Source organism: Nesoenas mayeri (assembly GCF_963082525.1).
Source record: "Nesoenas mayeri genome assembly, chromosome: 8".
NCBI classification, from domain to species: Eukaryota; Metazoa; Chordata; class Aves; order Columbiformes; family Columbidae; genus Nesoenas; species Nesoenas mayeri.
Genome location: NC_137554.1, coordinates 31,126,758 through 31,146,152, shown reverse-complemented (window position 1 = coordinate 31,146,152; position 19,395 = coordinate 31,126,758). Strand labels below are relative to the sequence as shown.

General features: G+C 45.8%; 1 protein-coding gene across 1 annotated transcript in view; it reads right to left on the bottom strand.

Moving 5' to 3' along the window:
• PTPRF (protein tyrosine phosphatase receptor type F) overlaps positions 1 to 19,395 on the bottom strand; it is a gene marked incomplete at both ends in the record, with an annotated part of 250,740 nt that overhangs the window by 106,178 nt on the left and 125,167 nt on the right. The window contains one exon of the mRNA XM_080349237.1: positions 1,085 to 1,273. Coding sequence (XP_080205363.1) covers positions 1,085 to 1,273 — 189 coding nt within the window. The remainder of the gene's footprint in view (positions 1 to 1,084; positions 1,274 to 19,395) is intronic.

The following is a 19,395-nucleotide window of genomic DNA, read 5'->3' as shown; positions in this document are numbered from 1 at the left end:
ATCATCCAAGCATCATCAGGTTTACGCAGAGGGCTCCTGCTATGGGGAAATGTGTCAAGACGTTCACCTTGCTAGGAGGAAGATGGTGTTGCCCTGGCAGCAGCACTCATAACAAATGGCTTTTGAGTGCCCACAGATCCATCGTGGCCAGGCAAGGCAGTCTGCAACTTACTTAAGCGGGAGACCTTTCCAGACCAAAGTTGTTCCAGCTTTTTTCCCTTCTGCACCTCCTGTAGGGTAACCGTGGGCTTTTTTTCCCCCAGATGAAAGCTCCGTGTAGTTCTGCTGTGCGTTGTTAAATAGCCACTGCAATTCACGCTGGGGAGCCACACTTCATCAGTGTGTAATGCAACGTTTTATTTTCTTTAATTCTCTAATGGGCCTTACAGTCCTGGGAGACCGAATAGTACAGCAGAAAAACAAAGAGTTCCTCGCTAAAACGAGTGCATTCTTAGCCACCCGCGAGAACTAACCATCTGTATTTCAAAAGCTGGTATGTGGCTTATCAATCAAACAAACAAAAAAAAAGGAATGGTATACTTCAAAACTCTGTCCATCTTCCTTTGAAATCCAAAGAATTGCTGCTGCTTAGATTTTTCTGTATTCTTGTGGTGTCACATAGGAAGAATGACAAAGATGTCAACCGAAAGCAGAGCACTGTGTTGCAGAGCCTATGTAAGGAGTGAAGTAGTATGTGATCACCAATTGTAAAATCTCGTTGTCCTGATTTGCACCGTGCTCCCATTAAAAGCACCTGAGACCTGTTGAGTTGGTAGTGAAATGTCTAAGCCTACCAAGGATTTGGGGCAAGGTCAAGACGATCTACCGAAGAAGGAATCCAGGTGATGTTCCAAAAGGCATGTCCACGCTAATGTCTCCTTTGAACAAGCCGCAATATCCTGCCAGAGAGGATCAGCTCCAAAAACTGGTTTTATATTGCAAGAGAAACAAGCTCACATCAAATTGGCATTTGGGTTTAGAATTGCATTTCAGCATTACAGGGAAAAAAACAATAGCGGCACGCAAAGAGAAAAGGGAGGAGGAGTGAGGAGGTGCGGAAGGCTTACTTGCTCTGCTGCCTTACCCGAGCGGAGCTGCTTGATGCGCCCGTTGCTGGTTGCGGTGTCCACGGGCAGGAAGTCCTTGAACCAGGAGATTTCGGGATCGGGGTTACCGCTGGCAGCACAGAGCATGGTGGCCGTGCGGGCCTTTTCCACCACCTTCAGCTGCGGGCCCATGTCAATGGTCGGGAAGCCGGCGGGGAGGTGGTCTTCTGCAAGAGGAGAAAACACACAAGGTTAAAGAGAGAAACGTTTGGGATACGGTTGCAGTGACAGCAGTGCCGTGGCGCAGCATCTGTGCCTCTGCTGGAAAACAGCAGCCTGACTTCCCTACTGAGAAGGTTTTCAAGCCCTTAAAGCACATTAGGCTCTATAATGAGCATTCATTACACCAATAGAAGCTTCCACTAAATTTAACTCCGTTTAAATCAATTGCCTTGGGAAACGTCTATATTTTTCATTGATACGTAAGCTCCATCTATTGTTGTTAATAATTCAGTAAAAGCAGGTACTTGCCTTTTTGTGGGAGGACTGAGTTGAAGGTAACAGACAAACACAAAGCCAAATAGTTTGAGGCATCTTGAAAAACAACAGCTAAACAATAAAACCCTTTAGAATGGTCCAGAGAGGCCCATTTTCTCCTTTTTTTTTGACTACGAACATTCTGTCACACCGGTAGGATAGACTGTAAATCTCTTCCTTGTGCCCCCAAATCTGATTCAGAAGGCTTTTAGAAACTAATGAATGTAAAGCTAATGAGCCACACTCTGCTCATGAGCCGCCTCACCAGACTGTGCCGTAGCAAGCTCCTGGTGCGATTTTTGGGCTGCAGAGAGCAAGAGGTGTGCGAGAAAGGGCCAGTGCACGCTCTAGCATGTCTTACTGAAATACTATAAAATGAAGCACCCATAACTGCTGAAACCATTCATACAGCAGGTATGAAAATGGTTAATTGGCTTTGCTGCTGCAGAGCACACTCAGGTAGGCTGGGTGGAATACATTAGGCAGCCTTTGCTGATAAGCCAAGGCAAGCTCCAACATCGTCATTCAATAGCAGCTGCAGAACAGAGCTCATTTACTCATTCTGAGGCAAGATGTACTGTACTCTGCTAAGCCTGAACTGCAATCAAAAGGACATACTTTCGCAGAAAAAAAAAAAAGAACTTGAGGAACATCAAGAAGCTTTTAAAGCACTAGAAACTCAATTATTTTCAGTATGTTTCTTTTCTCCCCATTTTAAGGGAATTTAAGCAAAATCTACTTCTCTGTCAAATCCAACTCTGCAAGGCTCCCAGCTCATTGCAGTGTTTAAACAAACAAGACCTCAGCATCTTCCCAAGTCCCAGAGGAGTCTGAACTTGCTGCAATCTGATTTTTCCTGCTACCATCACACATCTGGAAGCATTCCCCTCACTCCTGACAGGAAGGCACTAGTAATAGGCCACCTCGGGTGCTTCCTTCTACCTGTACCGCCACACCTGCAGCACGAACACGGCCTGTGGCAGCTAATCTTACATGTTTCTCCCTAAGATCTCAGAATTCCCAAGACCCTTGACTTGTTTGCAAATCAAGACTGTAGCACAAGGCAACATCTGCTGTAAACAAAACAGTCCCCTGGAATATTGTTTTTCTGTTTAGATGAGAGTGGCTATGAAGCATCCAAGGTTTTCTAAAGGAAAAAATGGTTTCTGATGCTTATTAAAAGCACAAACCGTGTTTTGCCTCCTCGGACCAGCCTCCCTAGAAACCTCTCCCATCATGAGCAAACATAAATTGAAATTTTTTTTAAATGAAAGGTACCATGAAAACTAGTTCTTTTTTAATTTTCTCTGCATTGATTTTCAAAGACAAAAGGTACATAGAGCTTAACTGGAATGACACCAGAGCTAGCATTCAATAACAAGCAACAAGCACTCAATACTGAGCAACCACAATACATACTCCTACATGGCTGAAAAGAAACAAGAGAAGGGTACGCACAGAGGTACAGCATGGTATAGACCAAAAAGCAAAGGAAGATACATAGGAAAAGCAGTAAACAATGACATTCCCTTGGACTGAGGCAAAGTTTGCCTAAAGTGCAGCACCTTGCTAGTTATGGTATTGAAAGCAGATGTTTACTCTGGGAAGGCTGAAACCCTGAAGTGATCTAATCTAATCACCACGATTACCATTGACAATCTTTTCTGGTTTGTTCAAGATTTTACAAAGAATGCACTGAGCTAAGTATCACCCAGTTAACTTGGTGTCCAAAGTCTGTGTGGAAGCTTAGCACGCAACTAAAAACAAATCTGAAAGCGGCATTTGTGCAAGAAATCTCTTCCTATCTGTGGTGATCCTTTGCCCACAGAAACGAGAGATCAGAAAATCCTTCACAGCGTCTGATCGACAGGTGGTGCATGACCAGCCTGCTGCACTGCAGGTGACACTTCAAGCAAAATCAGAAGTTTGTGATGAGCCACAGACCAGCAGAAATCATGCTGTCTAACCTTGACTTCATTGGGTATAACAGAGAGACACTGATTACAAAGACCTCACAGCAAAGCTACTTCTGCCATACTAGAAATCTTAGACCAAGCCTTCTCTGGACTCCAAAGAGACGTACAGTGTTGCTCTCACACCACACACCCCCTGTGAGCCCAAGCCATAACCAAGCCCAGATGGCACTCATCATCTGGACAGAGGGCACTGGTGACCACCATATGATGACCCCCAGCTCCCAGACCCAGCTGGACACAGGCAGGCACACAAGGCTTATGTGGTGCCACACTCTTTTCCTTCTTAACTGTGCACAAGCCCCAAAATTATAGTGGCAAATGGCAGTAGTAGAGAAGCTGTGCATCCTGTGCAGTCAGAACCACAGTAGATTCCCTGTGCTAGCACCGGTACTGGTACAACCCAGTTCCCATGCATGCCTGGAGACTGAAACCTGCCTATCTGCTATGACCACACTATCACTAGAACTTCAAGCAAGCAGCGCTGGCATACCTGCTTCTACAAAAACACACAGACAGCAAGGACTTCTTTGATCCGTTGTCAATCAAAATCAGAGGGCAACACTGGCGTTCAAAAGCAGCAGTGTGCCTCCAGGAACCTGTGGTCCCAGGTCACATCACTGCATGACGAGACACCAGGAGAAATCTGACAGCACCTCAGACACTCAGGGGCTGGGGTCCATCTGCTGTGGTTTTGGGGTAGCTCCAGGGGACCTGCACTGGGCCAAGGGCTCACAGTGCCCAGGGCTCATGCTCAAGGGGAGGACAACCACCTTCTCCGGAGGTGGTCCATCACAAAATGGGGGACCTCAACTACCCCAGGTCTTGCTGTGGCTCTGGCAGTCCCCTGAACCCTCCTGGAGATGAGCGGCGGTGGAGAAAACCAGAGCTGGTCACACCGCAGAGCACGGCCCGGCACAAGCCCGTGCCTGCCCTGTCAGCAATGCTCCTGTAGAGATAACGGGGCTTTGTTCCAGCCTGGCTTGGTGTTGCTGACTTCACTGGGACGGCGAGAGATGTCTCTATGTTCAAACACTACAGGCAACAACAGGAGTTCAGAGCTGTTCTTGGCTTGCCTTACCCTCCGGCAAAAGTCTAATCTAGGTCTAATTATGAGGCTCAGTCATGCCTCGGCTCCTTTCAGCCCTCGTTAGCTGTACTAACTTGTCTGCACACGGAGCTCATCATAATAGCTATCCTATTCATACCAATGAGTGGATACCCTTATTCTAGAAAATGAGTTTGTCAGCACCTGGTTTTATTCAAGGGTAGCTAGTGTGTTCTAAATGCACATTAAAACAGGCTGTGAATCTGCTTTCAAGTGCAGACTATCTAAATCGGTTTTCCTTTCTGGGTCTTAGATACTTTGAGAAGGGTGTACTTCAGATATGCACTAGGTTAGAGCAAGCAAAATCGAGGCAGAAGCAGGATTTTTTTGAGCATTGCAAGCTCTAATTCTCTCCATGGACTAACAGCAGAAGCAGGAATGATAGTGAGGAAAGTGGGAAAAGAAGAGAGAAGCAGGAGAAAAGGAGCGTGAAACAGCAAGGGAGGAAAAAAGGAGTGGGTCTTGCAGTTACAAAATGAAACTTGGAAAATCCACAACCAGGCTGAGGTCTTGCTAGCAGCAGTCACCAAGGAGCCAGGAATGTCCCTCTGGCATCTAGCATGACAGCATGTGGAGAGGATATCTCATGCTCACTTGACAGCTCCCTTTGCTAATCTCCTCTCCGAGGTGACAGAAATCTAACCCCCTTCCTCTTATGGCTCTTTTGTGCCACGTATTTCTCATCTTAAAGGAAAAAGTTAAGGTAAGAAACCTTTCCCACAGCCCCAAACCGGAGCTGAGACCTCCTTTAGAGCAGCTGCAATGGCATAGCTCATTCACCAGCTCCCCAGAAAACTACCTTTCTCGAGGATGCTGCCATGAGACACATACCCCTCGGGGTGTCCTTATTTTCTGTATCACTCCAAATATCAAGTGATGATAAGGGACACAGAGACAATTGAAATTTATGTCTTGTGAGAAGCATGGATCAGCCCCAGCATGGAATGGTATGTGCATAACAGCTGCTTACAGAAAAGGCCTGCAGAGGAGTCTGCGCTGAGCACAGCTGTTGATGGCTGAATCCTGCAGGATTACCCCCAGGATTTTGCTGAAAACTTGTAATCTCTCACAGAACACAAAAGTTGGCGGGGTTGGGTATCAGGTTCCTACTGAGGCGAACCCCGTGTAGCACTCGCTGGTCTTGCAGCCACGCAACTGGGTTTTGGGGGTCAGGTCACAACTTGGCACCTGTAAAACCTTCCCCCTCCCACTGTGAACCTCCTCTGTGTCAATGTAGGAAATGGTATTTTAGAAATGATAGTGAAAACTGTAAACACGTTTATGGGAGTTATTTGTCATATTCTTCTTCCTTTGAAAGCCAGGTCTGCTTAGAACCTTGAGTTCAATTGTTTAGACTGCTGAGGGAGAGGAAAAAAAATGATACCTAACAGAATTTGGAAACAGCAAAAAGTAGTTTTCTACATGTTACAGCTACAGCTGTGAAGTTAAATCTCTTACAATCTATCAAAACCGCTGCCCCACTGGAAGGGGTGTTCTCAACTCATTTCAAGTGAGATATTGGGCCTTATCCCCACTTAGGGCTGGAAACAGCTTATCTGGGCCATGGGCTCCCGCCAGCCTGTATCAGCTGAGGAACTTCCAGCCCAACATCAATTTTAGGGGCTCGGTAGGGATGATTAAAACACAAAGCTGCTTTGTTTTCAATCTGCCAGCTATCTGAAGCCACTCAGGAGCGTGTGGTGCTAGGGACAAGGCAGGAAATGGATTGAGGGCAGAGAGATTTCTGATAAATGCGAGTGACTGCGGTCAGCATTGCAGAGGAGCAGGATACACTTATCAAAAGCGATTTCACATGTTCCATACCCGCTCGGTGAGGCAGGCTGGGATCTCACCCAGTTAAAGCAAACAGGGCTGAACTGGTCCTGGTAAGAGGTAGCAGTTTGATGCAATATAACATAGGATGTTGCAAGGGTAACCCCTTGTCTACTTATAGACTTGTATTTGATGGATCAACAGAACTACTTTACAAATTTTACAAGCTTCCACATCTCCCTTTGAGACACAGAAATATATTAACAAATGCAAAATTATCAGTGCAAGGAAGATAGCCTGGGTAGCTGGCAATATTAACTAATGAAAGATGCAAGCCAGTAAGATCGTAAGCACACCACAATCCAGGACATCTGTTTGCTGAATAAACAGCCCTAATTCCTTCAGCACAGGTTACACAGCGCAGCTATTCAATTACCGCAAGACAATCAAAAGCAGTCGAGCAATCCAGCGGCCCAGAAGAAGAGCATCATTTTACATAATAAGAAAACCCTGACACCGCTCTGCTCAGGTTCAACTGAAGCTGCACAAAGAGCGTTTTATCAGCCATTTTGAGGCGATGCTGTCTTCCTGCATCCTTTTTTTTCTTACAAAAGCCCCCTTAGAAGCTCACCAAAAAATATTATCCAAATTCATGGTCTCCAGAGGCTGCCTGGTGTTGGGCTACTGCCTGTGTGGGGAGCAGCAGGAGAAGGAGAGCATTTGTGTGTCCTCGCTGCCGGAGCCAAGCCTCATGTAGGCTAATGAACACCCCGTCGACATTGGCACTGCCTTGTAATTGCCTAAGGAAAAGGTGGGGCAGTGAAACCAACCTGTTTCAAAGGCACCAAAGTCTTAATTACTGGGTTAGCAAGTATAAAACAGTTTCAGGCAGGCAGAAAATACAAACAGTCATCTATTGATGACAAGGCTTTTAATGACAAATCTGCTGGGTTTGTATGACATCATGCCAACGTGACATGCTGAAGCTGCCTGCCGAAAATGAGGAGAAGGGCGCAGATGAATGGGTGGGTGTGGAAACGAGCTCCAGAAGGACTTCTCTGTGTCACGGTGTAACCACATGAATTACTGCACAAGAGCTTACAGTAAACAAAGTATTTGCTATCTCTTAGAAAGATCACAGCGGCAGCAGCAGCAAAAGAGTTCACAGAGGAAAGAATCTGAGTCAGTCCAAAACAAAGAAAGTACTGTAAGGAAAATTCAAGAACATATGAGACTAGACACAGCAGAAGAGGATGAACTGACAGGCAGAGTCTTGTCCCGGGGGGTTCACAGCATGGGAGCTCATGGGACCTGCTCATTTTAGAGGTTATAAGTCCATAAAACACCCAATGGAGACAGTGCGACTCTTCAAGTGCCACATGGGAGATGCTAACATTTTCCTTTCGAGGCTGGAGAGCAATAATCCCCATTTACAAGCCACCGATAGCTTCTGGGTAGCACAGTCGGCCATTCCCAAGCACCTGCTTATCTCAGAGGAGCAGGACGGCTCTGTGGAGAGGTGGGTGCTCCTGGGTGCAATGGCAGCGTCTCCCAGCCGGCTCTGACACAGATTCAGCCCGTGCTCCTGCCAAGTCCCAGCGCTGCTTCCCACCGTGCTCCCACGTGTGCGGCTATCAGGTAACGCACAGTCACCGCAGCAACCTGTCACGTCCCCAGGGCTGAGCACCCAGCGTTTGCCGTGCACTGGCACCCAGTGCTCCCTCGCACCCAGGGCAAAGCCTTGGTTCTTCAGGCCTGAGGGGACACTGCACCCCAAAAGGATGAAACAAATTGTTTCTCATAGACCTTGGAGATGCTGTTATCATCCTAATAACCTTCCTTTGGGCCTCACGGTGCCTTTCGACCTGTTCCAAGGAACTGGCCAGGTCAAAAGGTGGTGCCACAGATGCAGGAAATACGTTCTCCTTCCAATTGAGAAGCACTGCAGCACACCACTATCAAAGCCCTCCGGAATACACCAGACATAGCCACACCTCTCACGGGGTGGCTCATTCAGTCTAGATTCACAGTATCACACCTCAAAAGATCATCTAGTCCAATTCCCCTGCTGGAGCAGGAACGCCTGGTGAGGTTGCATAGGAACATGTCCAGGTGGGTTTTGAATGTCTCCAGAGAAGGAGACTCCACAACCCCCCTGGGCAGCCTGTTCCAGTCTGTCACCCTTACTGAGAAGAAGTTTTTTCTCAAATTTAAGTGGAACCTCTTTCAAGTGTTCCAGCTTGATCCCATTACCCCTTGTCCTATCATTGTTTGCCACTGAGAAGAGCCTGGCTCCATCCTCATGGCACTCACCCTTTATATATTTATAAACATTAATAAGGTCCCCCCTTAGTCTCCTCTTCTCCAAACTAAAGAGACCCAGCTCCCTCAGCCTTTCCTCACACGGGAGATGCTCCACTCCCTTCAGCATCTTCGTTGCCCTACGCTGGACCCTCTCCAGCAGTTCCCTGTCCTGCTGGAACTGAGGGGCCACAACTGGACACAATATTCCAGATGTGGTCTCACCAGGGCGGAGTAGAGGGGAAGGAGGACCTCTCTCGATCTACTGACCACCCCCCTTCTAATACACCCCAGGATGCCATTGGCCTTCCTGGCCACAAGGGCCCAGTGCTGGCTCATGGTCATCCTGTTGTCCACAACAGGCTGAGACACAGCGAAGAGACACAGCTCTAGAGGCACAGATGGAGACAACAGTTGCCACCCTCCAGCTTGGCGGTGCCCTAAGCGCAGCCCAAGGCAAAGTGTAAGAAAGGTCCCTCTGGGGAATAGGTGCACTGCACTACCACAGCCTTGCACTCCCCTGATCCAAGGTCTTCATCAGCACTGCACGACCTGTTGAGGTGACTGAGTCCAGCCAAAGCTTCAGGGGTGAACAGGCAATTCCTCTCTCTCCTTCGCAGGTAACAGCTTGTGACCTGTGCTCAATGGAAGGCCACACGAAGATGACTGACACCTGCTGAAGCTTACTCAAAGCAGACCAGAAGTATTCAGTCACAAACTTGGTTTGCACCTACAACCCACTGTTTCAGTGCTTAGTTTAGGAAACTTCCTAAGTAATAAAAATTTCTGCTCAGTATGTGTCAGCTTGTGGAGTCTGCTGTCAGGTAGGAGACCTCAACCCATCCTGGAAGAAAACCATAATTGACACCTTTATCGGATTAGATTGCAACAGTCTGAGATGGCTTTTACGAAATCCCTACTACCGCACCATCCTCCAGTCACCCTGGCTGCCTCTTCCTGCCTTCGCTTCTGGTTTCACTGCAGTGACGGTCACATTTGTAGCTTTGGTCCTAAACTCAAGATTTTTCCAAGACTTAGGCCTGATACATCTAAAAGAGCCAAAAAAACCTCAAGAACGAAGATTATAGCAGAAACTTAATCTGCTCAGGCTAAACCAGCTCTGTGTGAGCCTCTCCAAGCTGATGACACAGCTTCCTAGAGGGGTGGGAATTGGGACACAAAACCCCTTACGAAGCGAGGACCACCCAGTCCTCCTGGTTCAAGTGCAAGCCCGCTATTCTGCCACGAACGTAGAGCAATGTCCACAGGCAACTCAAAGCCAAAGACACACCAAAACAAGCATTTTCCTGAGAGACCAGAGAAACCAGTCACTCATGTTAATGAAGTACTAAAAAGGGCTTAGACCGTATGGCACTGAAAGTCCTTTAAGGGTTCAGAGTATAGCACAGCAGAAACTACAGCAAGAAATGTCAAGAATGTGGGTGAGGAAGAGCTTACACACAAGTAAAAGATAATATCTGCAAGGTTCCCTGCCTGAGCAAGCATCTCTTTTTAACCCTTGTTTGTCAAGAAAAATAACAACAACAACAAAAAAAGCCCCACTTTTTTATTTCCTCCCCTAAAATTACAACATAATTTCAAGTAGGTAAAAATAGAGTTTTGTGGGTCATATCCAACACCTGATAAATAGGTCTAGACTCTTTCAACAACTATTACTTACAAAAAACCTCATCAGCTGGAAGCATGCATTGAAAAAACTCGCAAAAGTTCTTTAAGCACAATGAATTCAGAATGGTTTTGCAGCCAGCTATTAAGACTCCATAGTAAAGGAACAGTAAAAGAAGACCATGCTGTGCTTTCAGGCAGGGCTGCGCCATTTATTGGTACCAACTGTTGAATATAACTGCCTGTAGAATGGTTTTCAAACCATTGTTTCTTTTTAATATTCTATACTGAGAAATACAACATAACTATTGCCACTGCAAGTTTCCTCGTGACAGAATACATAAACACAAGCCACTAAAACATACCCCAAACTTCATTCTTTTCAGAGAAAAGCATGGAAAAAGCTCTTACTTTTATTCTAAGTCATTTATTAATCCTCTGCATTTTCCATTCTGCTTCACCTGCACTGATGTGATATGCTATTAGCATAGAGATTTTCATTTTTAAGATGTGCAATCAATAATGCATTTCCATGTGCGCTTAAATACAACATGTGGTTAAATTAATGGAGCATTTGACTTTTGATCCATGTATGTTTGGTTGCAGTTCAGTGCAGGAAAAAATGCACGAGAACGGAGTTAATCTGACAGCAGAGCTCTCCCACGCTCCCTTCACATCGAGTTTCAGATTAAAGCGAACCATTCCTACTGCCACTCAGCTGGAATACTAAATCTGTTCATTTCCACTTCACAGGCCAGAATGCGAGATTTTTGGTCACTTAAACTCCGACGGAAAGGTCTAGATCGCGCTAAAATCTGATTTCTATTTAGCTCCTGCAGCCTGTCTGCATCATTGCCAACCCAGTGGCTTCTCCTCCTGTGGGGGAACATCACAGCTTGTCAAAGCAACGGTGGCCAGCAACTCTCAAGCAAAACCTTTAAGATTAGGGATGGAAAAAAGTTGTATGTTTTGGCAAAAAACCCCGCTAAAAAAGTCTTATTTTCTAGCAATTGTTCCAACATGGGAAAGAAAAAGCACTGCCTTCCCTTGCATCTAAACTACTGAGAAATGAAGGTATTCACACAACACGCAAGAGCAATGACTGTTGACTTTTTAAGGATAATCCCTGTGGTATTACTTAAGAGAGAAAAATAACTCCCTCTTGTCTATCTTTCACCCTTCCCCAAGCCCCCAAACAAAAACTCTTGAGAACATTCTAAATACTCTGGAAATATTAGCTTGGAAACTGAAATTTAAGATCGTACCGGGGAGGAGCTAGAGAGTCATTACAGAAAGCACAAAGACGCTCCAGTTCTGGCATTCACAAACTGCCAGTGCTTCAAAAGGGAAAGAAATCATCCCCCTCCCGGAAGAACAGCCTCCTGAAGCACTTCTTTGCTCTCTGATCTTAAAGGCTAAGCTGAAACTTGAAGGCAACCTCCAAAATTGCCAAGCCACGGGATGGAGCGAGTGGTTCTGTGATGCCGTGAGAGTCTGAATCCCAACGTGAGCAATCAAGGTGCGTGGGTGTGGGAAAGGAGGACGAACGCAATTCTGACATAAACAAGACTCCTCTGCAGCCAACAAGCTGAAAATCACCAGCTCTGGTGCCTGTTCTGTTCTCTACCTCCCTGTATTACCCCTTCCCTCACCGTGTGCCTTTCCTCCAGCGTCATCCTTTTCTACCACTCAAACAATTCTCACGCATGTGGCTCCATATGCCATCTCCTTAATTGTAGTGATCTGTGTTTTGAGCACTTTAATAAGTCAGCAAAACTAGTATACAGATCCAGCCCCAGTAAAAGCCAATGTAGTAAAACACAAATTAAATTTCTAGTTCTGAGCATTATTTCTTTATAGCATTAAAAAGGAAAATAACCTTTAAGAAAATATTCACATATTGACAATAGGTACCTCTGTGACAATTTCTGACATACTTTTTTTTCTCAGAGAAATTCTATCTCCAAATGAAAAAAATAAATGTGAAGTTTCAATGCACTTGTTCTTTTGCAGCTAGCTCAGGCATAGAGAGTCTGTAGGCACAGAAATCACTTGAGGATTGTAAGAAGGGCTTTAATTTAATCTGAACTCCAGACAGATCACTGATACGGCAAATTACTGCTTTCCATTCAGAAGTTTTAAAATACTCTACTGCAGAAAACATCTTGAGATAACTGGATAACTAACTTTATCTACTTGGTGGGGAAGTGACTCTTTATAAAGGGGAAAAGCGTGGCAAGACTTGACCAGAGTTAGGGACAGAAATATTGTCTTACTATGAGTTCTGCGTCTTGCATTAAGCCATCACTTTCTAGATCCATTAATTGCACTGGCATCAACATCACTTTAGATGGAGACTCTGGTTACCTCAACAGTCTTTCAGGGACCATATGAAGTAGAAAGGCCCCCACTGAAAGACCTGTAGCAAGCCAATGGCTATATGTAAACATAAATAAGACGTTGCCAGACAAGTGATGCTTTTTAATGCTGGGATGATGTAATTGATCAGAGTTTAACAGAGGACATACTCTTCTTTTTACAGATAGCAAGTGCTGCAGAGGCTCGATATCCTATTTACTGCTTTGCCACAACACCCATCTTTTCAGAAAGATGTGCAATAAAAGGAGGGGCTGACAATTTCAGCCAAGGCTTTAAACAAATCCCCAGTGCAGGCCCTCATGAATTAAAGAGCACGCAACAGATAAATGGAAAGCTGGCAGTGAAACCACATCAAGGCCAAGTGGGTAAAAAAAAAAGGCGCCTCTTGGCTCCTGTGGTACTCAACGCCAACCAAAGGCAGGAGATCAGCTGAAATTCCTTTGCTGTTCAAGGAGAATGCGTTCCCTAACGTTAGACATATTTGCTGTTAATCAAAGGTTAATTTTATCAAATGACCATTAGAGAAATTGTGGGATTTCCCACCCTTCTTCCCCGGTATGTGTAAGGAGGGCTACAGAGGTTGGTGGCATGGGACTGTTCCTTCCCAGACAGAAGGTTGCGTTTTCCTTAAACATGGTCCCTACTTTTTCCCCAAAAACATTACATCTACCAGACACAGACCAGGAAAGCTAAACAGACACCCGGATTTGGCAAGCTTCAGCTTCACTATGCTGGAAAAATAGCTTGAAGAAAGCTTTAAAAGGATTTTTCCCCTCTTCAAAATGAAGAATAGTTGGCCTTGACGCTTTAAAGGCAATCTGTTGTTTCTCCACTGCAATGTAATTCCAGGTTTCTTTAGGAAGATCCCTGCATTAGCTCCACACACGGGTGGTTGGGAGGAGCAGTCCCCACAGTAGCTGTTGAGGTTTCCTTATTTCTTTTTCAAATGGGAAATCATAGAAAAGGGGGGGGAAAGGTAGCCACTACGGACTTCCCAGGACCTTCCCATGCAATAAAGTCAAGGTCCAGGACAAACAAAATCAACAACAGCTAGGAGGGGATGCCGTGCTCTTGCCCTGTGAGCGTTTTGTGTCACTCCCGACTGACTGGCAGGCAGCACTCGACAGAAAGGGGCTAAAGCACCACGAGGTTGCAGGTCTCGGCAAACAATTACAGAGAAGCTGAGTGCATGAATTGGTTTGCCTCCCTTGCTCTGAACCATCTTTCCTTCTGCCCCTCACATATAAACATGCTACAAATATTCCTGCCGGTCCCGTTTTGGTGTTTCGATGCAAGACACACACAGCCCAGCTTGCAAGGGGAGGGGGACGAGCTTTTCTTAAAACCTTCTGATGTTTACACCGAGCACTTTACAACAAGGGTGTTGTTGCTCATGTTTTCCATTCCGTGGTGCGTATGAAGCAGCCGGCGCTGCCGTGGGACGTGGCACCTCCACTCGCTCCGCAGGTGCGTGCAGGGGGCTGGGGGGCTGCACTCCCATGGACTTTCCCAGCTTCTAAGCATGGAGGTGCTGCATTTCGAGCCACGCAGTCGCACTATGTCCTTTTTTGCTGCTGCTGCCAACTCAGGAAACCTCTGCCGCCTCTTTCTTTAGCCCAGCTCAGGTTAGACCAGATTTTCCAGTACAGATAACAATTGCACTATTTACATTTCATACGCCTTGAGGTAAGACACCCTAGCTTTGCTGGAGCAGATGTCTTAGAAGGAAGCTCAAAGACTAAAAAGCATGTAAAAGCCACAGCGGCCTCTCTGACCTGCTCCCGCACGGCCCAGGTGATTTTGCCTGCACAGGCTGCCCGGGCAGCTGACACGCACCGAGCTGCTCACTGCAAGGTGTCACAAACGATAAAGCGATTCCACGGTTTGATTTACTGCCCGGCAAACGCTGGCTGGCAGTGACCACACACGGAGGGGTCAGGCAGCGCTGTCCTTTATTAGCATGTCAACGATGGCTGCGCTAACGCGCTCAAGGATTAGACTCCCAAAGCTGGAAACGCAAGCGTGCTTGGGTATAACTAATTGGAAATAGGCCCTGAATTCCTAATAACCAAAGTTATGGTCCCTGGGATTTATGCCAAATTAAAGACAATTAATTCTCCTCTCTTGATTATTACACACCTTAATAGCTCTGTCCTTGAGTCAGTTCCATCTTTGATGTGCAGAGCCCTTTAGCTCAGTCTCTAAAATTTGATGTGCATGAAGAACGGTTAATAAGAAAGTTCTGAATTAAATCTGAGTTACCGCATCAAAATCTCTCATGTTTTACAACAGCAAAAAACACAATTGGATTCAAAGCCTACTTCAGATCCTAGATTATAAAGGCATTCGCTGCGTAGCCTCTGCACTTTAGTCTTTGGAGGCCTTAAACAATTCCACGTTTCCCTTTAAGATGTTCTTTTAAAATATCACATGGCAGTATATATAGATAATCAGGATTGTTTTCATTAAATGATTTCAGTGAAGTTCACTGGCTTTATTTGATATACAAAAGAGTATTTAACCTTCTCCCAAGATACTCCGCTGATGTAATTACAAGCAAGAGATGAGGCACTGCTCTCCCAGCTGCAGCCACTAACAGGAAAGAAAACTTTTGCTATGTAGATGCCGCTTTAAGTCTTTCCTAGAGGATGTAAGATTCAGGTATCTCCTTGCAGATAAGAATACTGTGAATCTCTATGTTCCCAGCATTAAGGTAAAATAACTGCTGGCACTCCTGTCTTCGGCATCCCTCGCACAAAGTAAACAAGACCACGTGTCCCTTTTCAGAGCATCATCAGCAAACGGTGCAGCACGGCGTGCTCTGCAGAGGCCCTGAAGACATAGCTGTGATTTTCAGAGGTAACAGGGGCCCCAACCACACACTTGCCTGGGACGCAAGAGAACACCCTTGCCAAGGACAGAAGTGGAAGTGGATGAATCGCAGCTGCTCGCTTTACTGAACTGACAACCAACACGAAATGCCAGTAGGAGACACCCTGAACAATGAGCCTCTGATGCTGGAGAGAATCACGGGGGCCTCAGATTCCTTGGGAAAACACCATCTTCCCTTCCAGACAGAGGTTTTCAGACCCATGACCTGCCTGAGGGAAGACAAAATACGTCCCCATCCTATCTGTCGAAAACCAACACAGTCTTCTTCAGGCGGCACTCTGTCTCCTCGTGACCAACCTCGTGTCTCAGCAGCCAGAGGAAGATCTTAGGGGTTTCTCTAGCAGACAGCAACGGCAGGGAAACCACAGACCCATGCAACCCGAGCCTCACACACCGCAGACGAGGCTCTCCGGCAGCTGCTGGGATTTTCACATCAGACCCGAGGCGGATCTCTGCAGAGCCCATACAGAGGAAATCATTCCCTGCGACAAAGTAGGAAGGGCGAGTCACAGGCAAAGCCATGAATGTTGCCATGTGAGAGGTGAAAATCCAAGTTTCATGCTGCCTGTCGAGTCCTTGATCTAAGGCTAATAGGACTCTCCAAAGCATTTCCTTGCCTAGGTTTCTTCTCTCTTTCTGCTGAAGTCTGCTCAGCAACATGCCCAAATCCAGACCTTGAGTCAGAAAGGTGCAGCCGAAAAGAATAAACACACCCCAAAGAATTGGGGAGGCGAATCTCTAAGGTAATGTGAGGCAGGGAGAGGAGGAAAGCTCCCTCTCAACTTGTGGCTCATGAACAACCCTGGTCTGCTACAGAACAGCAAATAAACACAAGTTCACCTTCCAACGCATGCAAGCAAACAAGCAAAACAGCAAAATAAACGAAGCAAACCCACAATTTTTATTTGGTACCATGAGACAAAATTACACTGGATGCTCTACATGTTTTTTTTTCCTGAGATCAGAGAGCCCTTGGATTTAAACACCTGAGAAACCCTGGTTTGGGAAATGGGGCCCTATCAGCCCATGAAACTGGGCTGCCACGTGCACAAGGCTTTGGACCCAGACCTTGGTACACTGAGAACAAAGGCAAAAGGTCAATTCTCCCCAGCAAACCACCTGCAAACAGAATAACAGCATCATCTTACATTTACACTGAGAATAGAAATTAAATTAGCAAGTAGATTTTGATCATGAAGTGACCTTTAAAAATGATTGAGAGAAGAAAACATTAGCCACCGTTATTTGCTCTGATACAGATCACTCCTGAAGGCAGCTTTGTGTGCAAAATATTATTGCTAATTTTATTTCACATTTCCAAACTGCTTTTAAGCATTTAAGATGACTCTCTCACATTTTTTCATAGACAAGCCTTGCTGTCTTTTTTTCATATAAGCACAAATTGGGAAAAGTACTGTAGCTGAACTTAAAAGAACTGGACAATTTTATGATGTTTCATAACATTTGCAGCTACAAAGGCTAAAAACACTATGGGTAATGAAATCTCATGCTACGGCGCTTTAGGTATTCTCTTCCTCTTGTCTCACATGCTGAACCATGGAAATAGTTCATGTCTGTGTGAGAAGGAGAAAACACATTCTGCTTGTGAGACACCCACAGGGGCTGAGGTCAGAGTCACAGTCAGCAAACTGCTGCATCCTGCAGTCTCCTCTCACTCCACTGTATTTACCACCCCTGTCAACGTACTAACAATCACAGCACTCGTCACACAAATCTTTACGAGTTTTCCAAACAAAAGTGGTTTTTTGAGTTTCTTCCTGACTTATGTAGAGTTATGGGAAAATTGCCAGAAATTACACTTGGTTTATGGCCTCAACAATCACATTTTCTTTTGGTGCTCTCATTGTGCGTTGCTGCTTCTTCACTTATGTAAAACTGCAGAGATTATGCAGAATTCATGTCTGCCTTGTGACAGGCTCTTTTAAAAGTCAATACCATTTAGAATCTGCTTTGACCTTGCATTTAGAGACATAATAACATGTACGATTCCATCCTGCACACAAACTCCCTTATTCACACGTCAGGAAAGACAAGGGGTTTGACTGCTAATGCCTTCTTTTTGCACGCAAAGCCAGATTTGCCTACAGTCCAAATTAGGGCAGGCTTGCACTTTCAAAATTCAGGACTCTCTTACAGTAGCCCCCATTTTTAAAATAAACAAACACCCAAACATTAACAAAGTGTAATCATTGAGCTGTAGACCATGAAGCTTTCTATGTTAGTATCATCTGTAAGCCACTTCATCCTTGCAAAGGTTTCAGACACTGTGTGGCCCTTGGCCACTCATTCTTTTGCCTTTCATATCTGATATTTTACGTAGTTAAGCCTGAACTATCTGCCATGTTATAAGGGATGCCACAGAGAATGAGGTTGTACCAGATGATCCAATAGTTCTTTATGAAGCTCAGAACATCACAGTACAGAGACCTGGAGTTCCAGCAGTTTTTCCACTTCCCATATACCCAGTTTCAACACTCTGTTGCCTGCACTTTTATTCCACTGCCTAAATGCATCCAGCCCAAACCTCTTCACTCCATTGGCCCTATGTCTCACCCCACAATCCAGTTTTGTGGGAATGGTGGCACAGTCCACCTTTGCCAGCCTGTCTCAGGAACAGTATTTCATCAGGCTTTGGCCCTTTCCAGACCAGGCTTCCCAGCTGTTTATCCACTCAGGTAACACCATCTACATCAAATACCAGCAGCATGCAATGGAAAAAAAGCATGAAAAATACTGTCCAGTCCCAACCATCTACCTGTAAACCTCAGTATTTCTACAACTGGCTGCCTCTGTATTTTAGTCAACAAAAGCAAAGACTGAAATCTCATGTATTGTCACTACCTCAACTGGCAAGAAACACAAAGTTTGCACATCTGTGCCCAAGAGGCAAGGAGTAGCCCACAGGGATGTCACATCTCCATGCCTTGAGCTGTTCAACCATCCCCATGGCTGTGAGGACGGAGGGCTGCTGTGTCCTCACCCCCGAGTTTCAGGAGGGGATTGGAGCCCTTTGGTGGAGTGCAGGAGAACACAATTTTTTACAGCACCTGGAACTAAGCAGGGGTGTAAAGAAAAGTACAAGTAAGAGGGGAGAAATCCATTGTACTTGAGGGTTTGGGTACATCCTGAGAGCAAAGAGTGTGCTCCACAGGTGTGTCCCTGTGCATCTCCCAGCTCTGGCGGAAAGGTTTGCTGTTCCTTGTGTGGAGCAGAGAGATGGCAAACATGACTCTGGTGACCTTATTAATGTTTATGGTGATCTTATTAATGTTTATGGTGACCTTATTAATGTTTATAAATATATAAAGGGTGAGTGCCATGAGGATGGAGCCAAGCTCTTCTCGGTGGCAAACAATGATAGGACAAGGGGTAATGGGATCAAGCTGGAACACAAGAGGTTCCACTTAAATTTGAGAAAAAACTTCTTCTCAGTAAGGGTGACAGACACTGGAACAGGCTGCCCAGGGGGGTTGTGGAGTCTCCTTCTCTGGAGACATTCAAAACCCACCTGGACATGTTCCTGTGCAACCTCACCAGGCGTTCCTGCTCCAGCAGGGGGATTGGACTAGATGATCTTTTGAGGTCCCTTCCAATCCCAAACATACTGTGATACTGTGATACTGTGAGTGTTTCAAGCAGGTCGCAACAGGCTGCGGCTCTGGTGGGACAGGTTTCTCAGCACTGCATGACCTGCCTTTGCTGCCAGCTACCCGCAGGCTGATCTGAACAGGAGGAGGTG